At 29.2% G+C, this 13,468-nt stretch overlaps 1 protein-coding gene across 1 annotated transcript; it reads left to right on the top strand.

Annotated features, from left to right (window-relative positions):
- The first annotated feature begins 1,377 nt into the window (after window positions 1-1,377).
- LOC124358626 lies at window positions 1,378-11,775 on the top strand. The gene is made up of 7 exons (XM_046810927.1): window positions 1,378-1,454; window positions 4,156-4,225; window positions 5,673-5,725; window positions 8,275-8,310; window positions 8,432-8,552; window positions 11,303-11,373; window positions 11,619-11,775. Exons 1-7 carry the CDS (start codon window positions 1,395-1,397, stop codon window positions 11,640-11,642), a joined length of 435 nt encoding a protein of 144 aa, XP_046666883.1. The 5' UTR covers window positions 1,378-1,394; the 3' UTR covers window positions 11,643-11,775.
- Window positions 11,776-13,468: the final 1,693 nt, after the last annotated feature.

Below are 13,468 nucleotides of genomic sequence, written 5' to 3'. Positions count from 1 at the left end.
CAAAGTCAATGGTAACATTTAATATGCTCAGTGCAGATCCAATTTGTAATAATGGAATTCAAGTTGTAAAAATAATTGCAATAAGCTTCTGGATTTAGTACAATAACGGTTCAATAACAGTTAGTTTCAGGATTTAGTACAATAACGGTTCAATAACAGTTAGTTTCAGGATTTAGTACAATAACGGTTATGAAGGAAACAGGATTTTCCGGACATTTGCCATCGTTCAGTGAAACAAGAAATCAGTAACACTACGTTTCGAGATCTGCAATCTGATCTCTTCTTCAGGTAAAAAAAACTAACCTAATACATAATTACAAACTAGGTTAAAATAAACAAATCTTACCAAAGCGTTGTGGCACGCCTAGGTCAGGAATCACAACCACCATGTTGTTTGTCAACTTCACTAACTCTATAAACATGCACTTAATAAAAAACTATACACAACACTAATCATTAAAGCTGAACTACGGAATACAGATCACAATACGTCTTCATTCGTCTACTCACCACCTACGACTGACCAGAGGACACTGAAAAAAAATAACCTTCAAACAAAGAATAACGGTTAGTTTAAGTACGAGTATTTAGTACAATAACGGTTCAATAACGGTTAGTTTCAGGATTTAGTACAATAACGGTTCAATAACGGCTAGTTTCAGATTTAGTACAATAACGGAGGTTAGTTTCAGGATTTAGTACAATAACGGTTAGTTTCAGGATTTAGTACAATAACGGTTAGTTTCAGGATTTAGTACAATAACGGTTAGTTTCAGGATTTAGTACAATAACGGTTAGGTTCAGGATTTAGTACACCTAAATCTTATGAAATATTTTAGGAAAACGCCAAACACACAGGTTATTAGATTCAATGAATTGTGGACTTTATTGTGCTATTATTTTATCTCAGTAAATTAAAATACTATTTTTCTTGAGTATTATCACTATGGCTTCTCTCCTAAAATTTTGTATTGACGAAGTGGAGGATGTCTTTTACAATTTATGTTTGTAATAGACTACCAATGAATCAATTTGTTTATTCATGAGGGAACTAATGTTGGAATTGAACTAATTATTGAACATTTATTAAGTCTGTGACTTAAGATTCGATAACATGACGTAAACGGAGAAAATACTGTAAAAATCCATTCCATCCAAATTTTGTTGCTGTCATGTAAACATGACAAGGATGTTATGTAATCTTCTAACTACAACTGCTGTAGCAACCCAACATACTTGTCTTCAGTATTACCTTTAGACTGCTAGCTACTAGAATCAGCTGGTGATAATGAAATATCTGTATTGTTTTCTCCAATTGGCTGAGAGGCGTCCTGACCTTGACCGTAGGTACCCGGTATATAACCTGGACCTGCGCCCGGCCTGTAGATTCCATCATGGAGAGCCAAGGTTTGGTCTTCGTCGCACTGTTGCTAGCGGCTCTCGCCCTAGTCCACGTGAGTATGTTGTCTAACAATGTAGATAGGTAGAAATCTTAAATACTATCTAAAGAGAAACCTAATTAACTAAAACAATTTTATTCGGTGAGGTTAAAATATTTTATTTAAATAATGCAGTACCAAGGAAGCTGATATTCTATTTATGTTTGAAAACCATTAGACGAGCTTAATAATTAAATCGAAATAAGATAATTAAAATAAAAATGATAAAATCAACATTCATAACTATAAAGTGATTTTTTCGTTTATGGAAAAGAATTTTGATTTACAAACCTTAGCATAACTAAGTCAAAATAAGCTGTAATAAATAGACGCAATCAAGTAATAGGCTTCACATAAAAAATTCTTTATTAATAAATTGGGTTTAAAATTATCGAACGAGTTTAATACAACTTGTCAAATTTTTACGAATACTGAAATTCATTAAATAAATGTCTGTACAAGAGCAGTTCTATTAAATATGTACTAAATATTACAACTTTTGTAATTAAAAATGTATGAGGTCCAGGAGTGTTTAAAAAGATATTATTAATAATTTTAAAAAATCATAGATATATCGCCATCCAGGTAAGTATGAGGCCGTTGTTGAAGGCTTTTACAACGACAATCAAACAACACCAAATACTCCAAACCGGGTTTCTTATGAGAAGCGGAGTTTTGTAAACTCGTTTAAAAAACGGCTCTGTAAACGTTATTAAGTAATATTGACGATTTTCGTTTTTAATAATAGGTATACATCTAATGAAATGATTACGTTAAATTGTATATCTAACTCAACTTTAGTGGCTACTGCAGTAAAATAAATAGATACAACATTCAATATTTTAGTGGTATAATCTAGGTGCTCGTAGTATAATTCACTAAATCATAAAAGAATAAAGTAACAAAATGTTACTACAACGCTAGCAAAATTGTTGTTTAAAACATAATGTAAGTATATTATACATGATATAAGTAATCACATATAAAATAATTATACTGAATTCATCAAAATGCTCATGTACTCGAATTTATTATTATTTTTATTTGTATTTTCCAATGATATTATTACCTTTATATGTCAAATGAATAGTACTTGTTTTAAGAATAATTGTTGTTTCATATAAGGGAAGAAGATTGTTCCAATTTGGGGTAGCTTGATTTAGTTCTATTACACAGTCCTTTAAGGATAGAGGATTTAAGGATCCTTAACCACTTTAGCACTGAAGCAAGTAAATATAATTAATAAGGAATACAGATATATTCCTTGATAAAATATGCAATAAAACACACACACACACACACACACACACACACACACACATATATATATATATATATATATATATATATATATATATATATATATAGTATGATTCTATGTAATCTTAAAAGTAACGCACTCATAGAACATTGTTATGAGAAAATAATTTCTGGCGGAAAACCACTAATGTAATTTTTTAATGTGTACAGCGTCTAGTACGACGTAGCTTTACCATGTATAGTAGCGAAGAAAAAAAACCAAAACGTTATTTTTATCATAAATATCCTATATTACTTACGTTTTTATTCTGCCTATTTGTGATTTTAACTTAAGCAATGTAAGTAAAATATTTAAGTAGCAGTATAGAAGTTTTTTACTTTTTTAATGTTTAAGTCCAAAATTATAAAAAAAATAAAAAGCTGCTTTAAAAATTTAGTATAAAATTTGTGAAGAGTGCACAAAGTAGTAAAACAACATTGTAAAAAAAACTTGGACAGTCGGAAAACTAATAAAAGGAGTTTATACTGGTCATATGCAGTTAAATATAAGGATTTATATATATATATATATATATATATATATATATATATAAAGCAATTGGTTTCTATTATTATTTCATAAAATGTGGGATAATGTCCATAAGATGGATAAATCAATTAGTTCCCTATAATATTTCTTAAGGAAAGAATATTCATCATAAATTAAAGTATCCATTATTCTGTATTCATCATAAATGTTATGTTTTTTTTTTTACTTTATAATGATTTATGCTATTTTATTTCGTGAAATTCAACATTACAGGTCTAAAACATTCACTATTTTTTGAATCTGTTGGAAGTAAAAATTGTTTTAACCAAATATATTTATATCTTTTAAGGGCAATAATCTTGCAAGAATACAATGATGTAACTTGTAACTTTTGTTAGTCATCATTTCTAGTATTAAACCTACAAACATACGTATGGTGAATAAGGAGAATAGCCAAACACATATTGAATATTCTGCTTACTTTCATGTAAGGATTACAAAATCTATTAGTAAAGGACAGGAACAACTTATATATTTGAATCGGTATTGGAAACAGTAAATACAGAATTATGATTCTTAAAGTTGGGCAAATTGGCAAGCAACAGAGACACCTACACACAGGAATTCTGTCACTGGAGAGAAAATGTTACATGTCAGATCGAGAAAACGTGGAGACCATAACAAGGAAGCACTTCAATCAGCCCTTTACGACCCATCCTGGTGGAACAAAACGATCCTGTATAAAGTACATTGTTCAGAGGACGGAATTTATTCCCATACGTACTTTGTTTTTAAGCATTATTGAAAAATAAACCATTATTGTGTATAGTAAACTTTTATGTATTACAATTTAATGTATAATCTTAGGGATTTCAGGAATAGCATTTGAAAAATACAATTGTGATTAATTTTGAACTTTATTTCCAGGCCAAGATTGATTATGATGAGTACGAAAAGAAATTCAATGTGTGTAAGGAAGAAACTAAGGCAGAAGAAAGTAAGTATTTTTTTTTTTAACATATTTACAGATTTAAGTCAGTGAAATTGATAGAGACTGTGTGACTTAGTGCAAAATTGTACATTTTTTACATTGATATGTGTGTCAAGAAAATAAGTTATAGATATTCTTTGATGTAAGAATGATATAAGTCTTGTCATCACTTACCTTAAGACATTAAAAACATCTTCCTGGCTGTCCTTAATTACTTTTGTACTAACGAATTCACCGTGACAGAAGATGTACCCTTTAAAGTAATAAAATCATGGACATTAAACTGTTAACGATTACTGAAGAAGATTCATATATTAATATGTGGATTAAACTAATATCTCCACTAAAAATTATTATTTTTCTGACAATGTTGGTGTTTTTATTATATTAAAATCTAATGGAGTATATCTGTGTGTTTGTTTATGTTTTACTCAATCATGTAGAAACTACTGGACCGATTATACTGACATCTGACATGGATGTTCTTAGAATCCCTGGTTAACATGTGGTAACAATTATTCAGTAATAATTTCTTAATAATAATATATTATAGTAATAATTATTACTATTATTATTTTGTAAATCCTACTGGCTACGCCTAACTGATCTCTAAAGTTTCCAAAATACCATCTAGGTCTCTAAAAATGTATTACAGCAAACAAATATTATTAATTTAAAGATCGTGTTAAATGTAATCAACTGGTCCATGTGAACATTGTTTATGGCATCTTAACAATAGGTTTAATTAATGTAATAACTATTTTCAATTATTTTACATTTATAGTCATGTTAGCGTGATATTAACAATATTTTTTTATTTAAACTTTTTCTGCAAGCGCTGTTGAGCCCAGGTAAGAAAATAAAAGATTATATATATATATATATATATATATATATATATATATATTTGTATATTAGCAAATATTAAGTATACAGTGCTTCGTTAGTACTGTAATGCAAATTTTAAAAACAAAGTTACTATATAAAACGTTTACTGTACATTTAAAGAATTTAATAAAACCCATCATAGTTGTCTTTTGAAAGAAGTAGGTTTCTCAGACATATTTATGAATAGCCTATACATATTCTTTAGATCGATAAAACAAGGAAAAATTAATTGTTGTACAAAAATACTGAGACCAGATAAAATTTTAATGGCCATAAATATAAACTTGTTGACATATTTTCTTGATCGTGACCACAAGGCAAATTGAATATTGGCGTCGAAAATATAATTCATTCGAATCGTTAGTGCTCTTAACAATTTAAGAGCACTAGACAAAATAATTCGTGCAAGCCATACGATATTGCTTCAACAGCCGTTAGTAACAGCTAGTATAAAAAAAACTTAAATATTTTGTTATATAAGACATGTGTAGTGCAAATATTTTGTTTTGTAATATAACATTCTCAAAAGTAAATAACTGTTTTTAATTCTATGTGTGTTTTTCAGCATTTGAAGAGACCATCAAGAATGAGAAAATACCAACAAGCGACAAAGGAATGGTAAGTCGTGTTACTAAGTATTGTTGCACTTGAAGATTATAAAGTTAGTTTGATGTCAGTAACCAGTTTATTAATTTAATTACTGCTTTACATCCATTTTGTACTTTGAAACACCGGAATTTGTTTCAGTTTTGAACCTTAAGGACGTAGAGACTATTAGGAGAGATCGAATGCTAAGTTAACTATAGCATAAGATCTTAGAATTAAGACTGACTTGCGTTGTTCTGTAAAGCTGTGTACTATACTGAGAGACTCTCTAAATAAAATAGTATTTTTATTTATTTGTTGTTTTTATTACTTGAAATTTTTTTAAATATACATATACATCATAATCAATAGCTATGTAGACTGACTGTCAGTGTAAAACACTTAGTTAAGTTTTCTTTGCACTAGCCATCGCTACTTGTTCAGATGGCTAGTATTTCCACCATTTCATTTATTGTAAATTTGTACAAAGTTTGGAATAAAATATTTCTTATTCTTAATTTCTATTGCGAGTGCTTTTATAGAGAGAGATCCTGGTAGATTGTAGTTATATCGTAAATATATGGAAAATAGTTCATAAGCCTATTACAGTATAATTGACATACTTTACAAAATAATTCTAAAATGTTTTAGATATTTACTGACAACTAATAGTCTCTAGAAACAAATTTTAAAATTGATATTTTGTAGAGGGTGTAGCAATACATAAGTTATATATTCCTAAATCGATACTTAAACGTAGCTGGAAGCAGTATGAATAGTTTTAATAGATATTTTAGTGTTCAAGATTTTCCTTCATAATCTAACCCAGTGACTAAAAGATAAATCATTCTAAACAGAAAAAGAATTGATAAACCTAACTAAAATGTAATCTTTACACACTTTGATGCAGTGAACTGTTCTCTATGAATATGTCAATAAAGACCTTTGCCTATTTTTCCATCTTATAACACTGGAAGGGGTTTATAATATATTTATTATTTTAATAAAACGAGGTTAAAGGTAATGCCACACTACTTGTCGAGTAACAGGTATCTCCGAGGTTTAATGCAAAGTCTATAGCTCATTTCATTATTGACAATTATTAGAACGACAGACAGCATTTTTTACACCCCCAGCATCTTTTACAAACGTACGAGAAATTGTGTCAGCCTACTAAGTAATATGCTTCTACAATGCTCAGCGAAATTCCATGATTGGACATGCAACATCATAGAACTCTCTATGTAGGAAGGAAGTTTCCTGCAAAACTTTAAGTATACGGATGTAATTTTTCGAGATATATATTTAGAAATAATCCATTCAAATTTTTGCTCAGACAAATTGTTTAAACATCAGTGTTTAAATAATCAAACTCTACATACAAAGTCATCATAAAATGATGTTGGATGTGTGGGGATAATTAGGCTACATGTTAATATGTAAAATTGCTATGTATGAGTATACTGAGTTTGTTACAAATTTATTTATTCTACTGTTTTCTCGTTGCCATTATAGTTACCAATAAGACAATTAAAAAATATTCGCTAACGCTCAGCCAAATCCCATGTAGTGATATGCATCATAATCAAACTTATTTTTCGTCAGATAGAAATGAAGTTTTCGCGATATCGTGCCGACAGATAGACATATGGAATTTTTCCAGCCCCTCAAGTCTATACAAAATTTTAGCAACCTGTTCGCTAACTTTCAGACTGCTAATATTAAAATAAAGTTAACAAAATCATTGCACTAAAGTTATTCCCCTTCCTCCCTTATCTAATATCTGCAAATTATCTTAGAAACTACAGTTATTATGATAATAACTAAACTTATATACTTAAAACAGGTTGCTATTAGTACTTGCATTTTAATATTCTAGAGATTTTATTAAAGTAGAATGATTATAATAATATTCAATCATAACACAGTCATTGTGCATTTTCCGTGTATTAAGATCAAGCAACAAAATAATTTACAGTCTGTAACCCCAATACTGCCATGACTTTAATTTAGGTTCCAGACTAGACCAAATCCTGCATATTTTATCTACCTGTAGTCTGGACATCCTGCATAGACCAAATTATCACTATGCTCGCTCATTTTGATGAAAATTTAGTTATTATCGGCCGTTATGATTCATTCCACTTTAATGAAAAAAGTCATTTTTAACTTTTAGCGTTAAAGAAACTGGTTAGGTAATCAGGAATATAAAGGTTACATATTATTATTACTTATTACAAAACAAACGAAACATTTTTAGTAAATTATTTCAATAATTTCGTTATACGTAACGATGTTATGTTATAAAAATTACGTATCATTCTTGTTATCCTTTTGAATCAGTCATCGTCAGTACTTTGCAAGGAATATAAATCCTGGCTATCCTGTGAAAAACAGTATTTATTAAAATCAGACCTGTATTAAAGGAATTGTAAAAATACACTCGATTTAAACTAAATTAATTAGCATTCTTCGAATACATTTTTATAAAACAGAACTCATTTTGATAACTTTTTAATAACTTTTAGTCATTAATCTCACATAATTATCAATACTAATTTAGTTCATTATTATGATTTCAGTGTTTGGTGGAGTGTCTTCTAAGATCACAAGGAGTGGTGAGTACATTGGCAAAATCTACTTTACACGTTTAATTGAGGTATTTAGAATGGTTTTATGAACAAGAATTGAGTTCTAACTATTAGCTGGATCTGTCTATCGTTATATGAAATGTTACAGTATGACAGCGATGGCAAATACAAGCCTGAGGGCGCGAAGGAATATTTCTCCAAAGTGTTCTCTCACCTGCCTGAAAACATCGAGAAGTCGATTGCCATCGCCGAGGAGTGCAGCAAGATGGGTTTGTGATCATTGGTTATATGTTGATATATATTCTGATATTGATCTGATGTTGATATTGATAGACTAAAACATAACTCTTTTGCTCATTTTGTGGAAGGTTTCAAAAAGTCCGACCAGTCTCTAAACTACATAGTAATTATTAAATCACACAAAATAAGATTAGTTGATTAAATTTCAAGCATTTAAGCAAATATCAAATTGCAGTTGTAATATTCTATTACTAATGACTATTACAACTTAAAACGAATCATTAAGGTGTATGAATGGCTCACATCTCATTGTTCACTGTACTAAGACTTGTTCAACTATTTTTAGGAGACTTACGATACCTATCTTAGACTTTCTTCGTTTCTAAGCATGCTGATAATAAGTAAAATTTCTTCACGATTCTTCTTTTATACTTTTGACTTTCTAGATATCTTTATCTTTATTTTTCTGTTCCATTTAGTCAGTACAGACTTTAGTGGGTTCACAAAACCTTTTACAACTTCTGGAGACATTTCTCATTCTTTGAATTAGTGATATCTTGAACTCTAACTAATAACCTTCAGAGCCTCATCCCTTGATTATTTATATAATCGGTATCATTCTCGACATCTCTGAGTTATCTGAACATTGGTTATTACTGTCTCTGGATCTGACTGGTTCGGTTATTCACTAGTATTTAACACAAGTAAAACATTGGAATTTTCCAAGACACCGTATTCTTGTCCCAAGTCTTTCTGCGCTCAGACTCTCCCAGCTTCTTGCGTCTTTTGACTTTAAGTTATCCTTGGTTTCAAGATACCTCAAGCTCTTGTCACCACAGTTGTACAGCAAAAAAATTTTCTACATACTATCCCTAGGTATAAAGACTCCTTCCAGATCTATAATTTACTTTGTCTAGTTGATTGTAAGAGCCTTAGGGCTTTTATGTTTTCATACTTCATCTATGAAAATTACATCAGCACCAGAGTTCCTTAGCAAGCACTTTTATTCATATAACTTTTTCTCGTAAAATATCCCATGTAGATAGTGATCCCATGGATATTTTAGACATAGATTGTTTCTGGTTCATAGGCCCTTTTAACATCACGGAAAACCATCAAACAAAATAACATTACCGCCAGTGCTTTCTGCTTTCGTATATTGCAGCATACTACGGCACTGTTAAACAATTCTACTCATAAATTATGTATAAATGCAGGACATTTGATTTAGTTTAACCTGTAAGCACAGTATTAATCTAACTGATATAATCCAGATTCTAGGAATATATAGGTTATATATGATAGTTCGCTACTGATTTAAAGAACAGAATTTTGTAATTATTATTTTTAATAGAACGATATTTTTATTTATATTCCTTATCACACATTATTAAGACTTGCGATACCATGCAGGAATGCAGCAATGTATTATAACTTTTCTAATTATTTATTTATCCACGGTTTCATTTATAAAAAGAACATTATTTTGTTCCATATAGTGTACATGGTAGAATAAAATAATCTTATCAGTAAAATTGTTTAAAAGGTGATTATTTTATGTTAATGAAACCATATACATTTTAAAATACCTCATGGTTTATCCAGCTCAATTAATTTAATATTTACATTCATTGTATTTAAAAATGTAATTCTTAGCTTATAATTTTTACGTTGAAGATTTTTAATCGTAACGGCATGTTCAAAATTGCATGAACATGTCACAAATGAACTAGAGGGAATCAGCGTGAACAATAAAAGAGCAAGCTGAGACAATAATTAATTATTAAATGTTACACATTAAACATGAGTATGAATATTAATCCTCCTAGATTGACAACTGCGGAAAATTTAATTAAAAAACTTCGAAGGCACTCTTGAGATCTGCAACATTATTTTTTTATTTTATATGAACAAATGTCTTCACTGTGCTGGTTTTATCGGTTTTGGGTGAATTTACTTAGTTTTTAAATTTTATAGTCATAGCTATTTAAGATTTTCTCCCCAATGGAACAATATAAAATTTTATCGTTCTAAAAAGTTATTTATATTTCAATGTTTTATTTTTCACTTTATGAAGTGTCTTAAAGTACTGTGTATATTAAATAAAAATAAATTAACCGATTCAAATACCTGACATAAAATAAAATACCGACAACCTAACCAATTACAAAAGTTGAATACCATTAAAGATAATATTGGTGAATTTTTTTAAGGTGCTTCTAAAAAGAATACTCGTATTTAGTCTTGTTTCTGTAACTACGACACAAACTACAAAGGAGCTATACCGATTATTTATTTATAATCTCCATTCATGTACAATGAAAATAAAACATCTTAAAACCAAAATATTATTATTATATTAAATTATTATTATTATTTTTATTAATATTTAAATTTATTCGTATTTACCAATAACACAGCTTAATTTAAAACATGGAATAATATATTAGAATGTGTGTAAATATATTAATCTATAGAATGTGTGTAAACTGTTTTGAACGAATTACATGTATTGTTCTTTATAACATTACCAGTATTTTAGAACAAACTGCACGATGATATAAAAATTATTGGACTCATATTTCTTTTACAGATCATTACAATTTTTATTTTTGGGAAGCCTTTTAAGTAAGTATTGAGTCATCGAACATCAATGAGTATAGAATCGGCTGTGTAATGAACATTAGCTATATAGTGATATATAGAGGATAGAGATGTATTTGCACATTTACACTAATAATAACAGATGTTTTATGACACAAAGTATTTTTTATTTCAGACGTGGAAGGGCTAGATAAATGTGAAGCAGCTGTTAAACACCTTTCATGCGCCAAAATCAAATCTGCACAGGTAACCACAAGATAACTTATAGGTTATAAAATATATATTCTTATTATAATAAACTAGCATGGACGAAGTTTTGTGTGCCAGATTTTTTTTATTTTATATTAAATTATGAAGTAATTAAAGTAATGAATTACATTTTATTTGCAATCTGTTGAAAATCTGTTCATTATGATTACAAGGGATTGTATTTATAACTATTTAATTTAATTTTGATTACTAATCAAAAAAATGTGTTTTGATCATTTCAGCAAAACATCAGTCTAAAAGATTAGACACCGGCACGTGACACTCCGCTGTCAGTAGCAGGGTTAGAATACTCTTCTCGGAAGAACGTCTTTATAGTCATAATTTATGTATTAGTTGTTGAGTATTTTGTTGATAAAACAAAACAAACTTATTGTTTCATTGTTGTGTTTTTTTTTCACCTGTGTTTTTCTACTTTATAAAAAAAGTTTAAGCTCTCAACAGAATATTTCGAGCATAGCGAGGGTGAGATTATTTTGTCACTTTTTGACCAGATCGGACTCTTCGGCTAAAACATATATGGACAGAACGTTTTTGTTATGTAAGCTATGATTATACTTACGAGTTTCAAAATTCTTTTATACTTGCTGAATTTGTCTTGCATGAATGGTGAATGTTTCATAAAAAATACTTGTAGAAAAAGTCTCGCTAGATTGAACACATTTTTATAAACATAAAGTAAGATGTATCAAGGGAATGTAGAAGTCGTCATAACGACATATATGAGAATATAATTTACAACAAAATTCTCGATGCACCTTCTTATCTCCTCCCAGTTATCAAATTTATGTGCGAATTTAAAACTTTATTTAAATTCGTACGGGTTTTTTTCTACTAAAATATAGTGTTTAAACTCTAACATTTGAACATGCACTTTCTGTAATATTACTAAATTTTAGGATCGAGTCCTATTTTATTATAAAGCTTTTTTTAACCACAGACAATGATATAGATGTAAAAAGTTAAAAGTCACATCTAACAATAAAATAGAGAGATATATAATTTCATTATTCTATTATTATAGTTTTATAATTTTGAACTGATAAGCTCAGCCCAAAAATATGTAAAAGTATATACTTAAATTCCATTATATATTGAATTTGTAATGTATAAAACATAAATGATTAAATATATATTCTTTGCTAAGTGAATATATGTACGAATTTTATGTAAATTCCGTTATATAAATAACTTGAAGGATAAAAAAAGAAAACATTTGTACGCAATGTGTCCCAATATTCCTAAAGACAGAACGAATTGCATATCATTACAGACAAAGGTATATAAAAAAAATACTTACTGAAACTAACTAACTACTGACTGAACGTTTACCTTCCTAAATGAAAGTATACAAGGGTTTAGAAAGCAAAACTAACTAATAGCATACAAAGAATAATGTACTAATGAAAAACTGCTAATTAGTAATATAAATTGCTGTTCGCAAACCGGACCTCAAAATATTCAAAATGTGGTACACACAACTCTCCCAAAATTCCCGTAACGGGGGTAATGTTATTATTGAATGATGCATTCAAAAATGAGTTTTATATATTGTAAATAATTTATAATTCAATAATAACTTTACGATCCAATGGGAGAATTTTAGCCCCAAAATTTCTATAATAAACCCCTATTCAGTGACTATTTAATATTTTAATACTTATAGGATTAAACTAGGGGGCCGTAACCTGAAGCTGATATCTTGCTGTTGGTCCAGAAATTAATATTTTATGAAATTATACCATTATTTCATAATGTAACATGAAATAATTCGTCCAAGAGAAAGTTCGTTATCTCGAGAACAAATTGAACAATAGATCTGAAGCTGAACATGAAACTCCATAGGCATGGTTAGTTTAATCCATATCGGATGATGGGGCATGATTTCGACATGAAATTTGTGATCCATTATCATGTGTGATCCTAAAAAATTATGTGATATGTGTACTTGCAACCCTCTGGATGTGGAACTACTTATTACTCAGCTCTGGAAAGGACTCGATGCTTTGGGCCTGAGAAGGACTCTGTCTTCTTGGTAATACGCAAAAAACCGTAATACGTGAAAAGAGAGATG

The sequence above is a fragment of the Homalodisca vitripennis genome, chromosome 3 (assembly GCF_021130785.1).
Source record: "Homalodisca vitripennis isolate AUS2020 chromosome 3, UT_GWSS_2.1, whole genome shotgun sequence".
NCBI lineage: Eukaryota > Metazoa > Arthropoda > Insecta > Hemiptera > Cicadellidae > Homalodisca > Homalodisca vitripennis.
Note: the sequence above shows the minus strand (reverse complement) of the source record. Positions and strands in the feature narration are given on the sequence as shown.

Excerpts from the sequence above, each read along its gene's own strand:
- LOC124358626 (XM_046810927.1), top strand. The coding sequence starts at position 1,395 with ATGGAGAGCCAAGGTTTGGTCTTCGTCGCACTGTTGCTAGCGGCTCTC. Across the intron at positions 5,726-8,274 it reads CAACAAGCGACAAAGGAATG|TGTTTGGTGGAGTGTCTTCT; the intron begins GTAAGTCGTGTT and ends TTATGATTTCAG. Across the intron at positions 11,374-11,618 it reads CCAAAATCAAATCTGCACAG|CAAAACATCAGTCTAAAAGA; the intron begins GTAACCACAAGA and ends TGATCATTTCAG.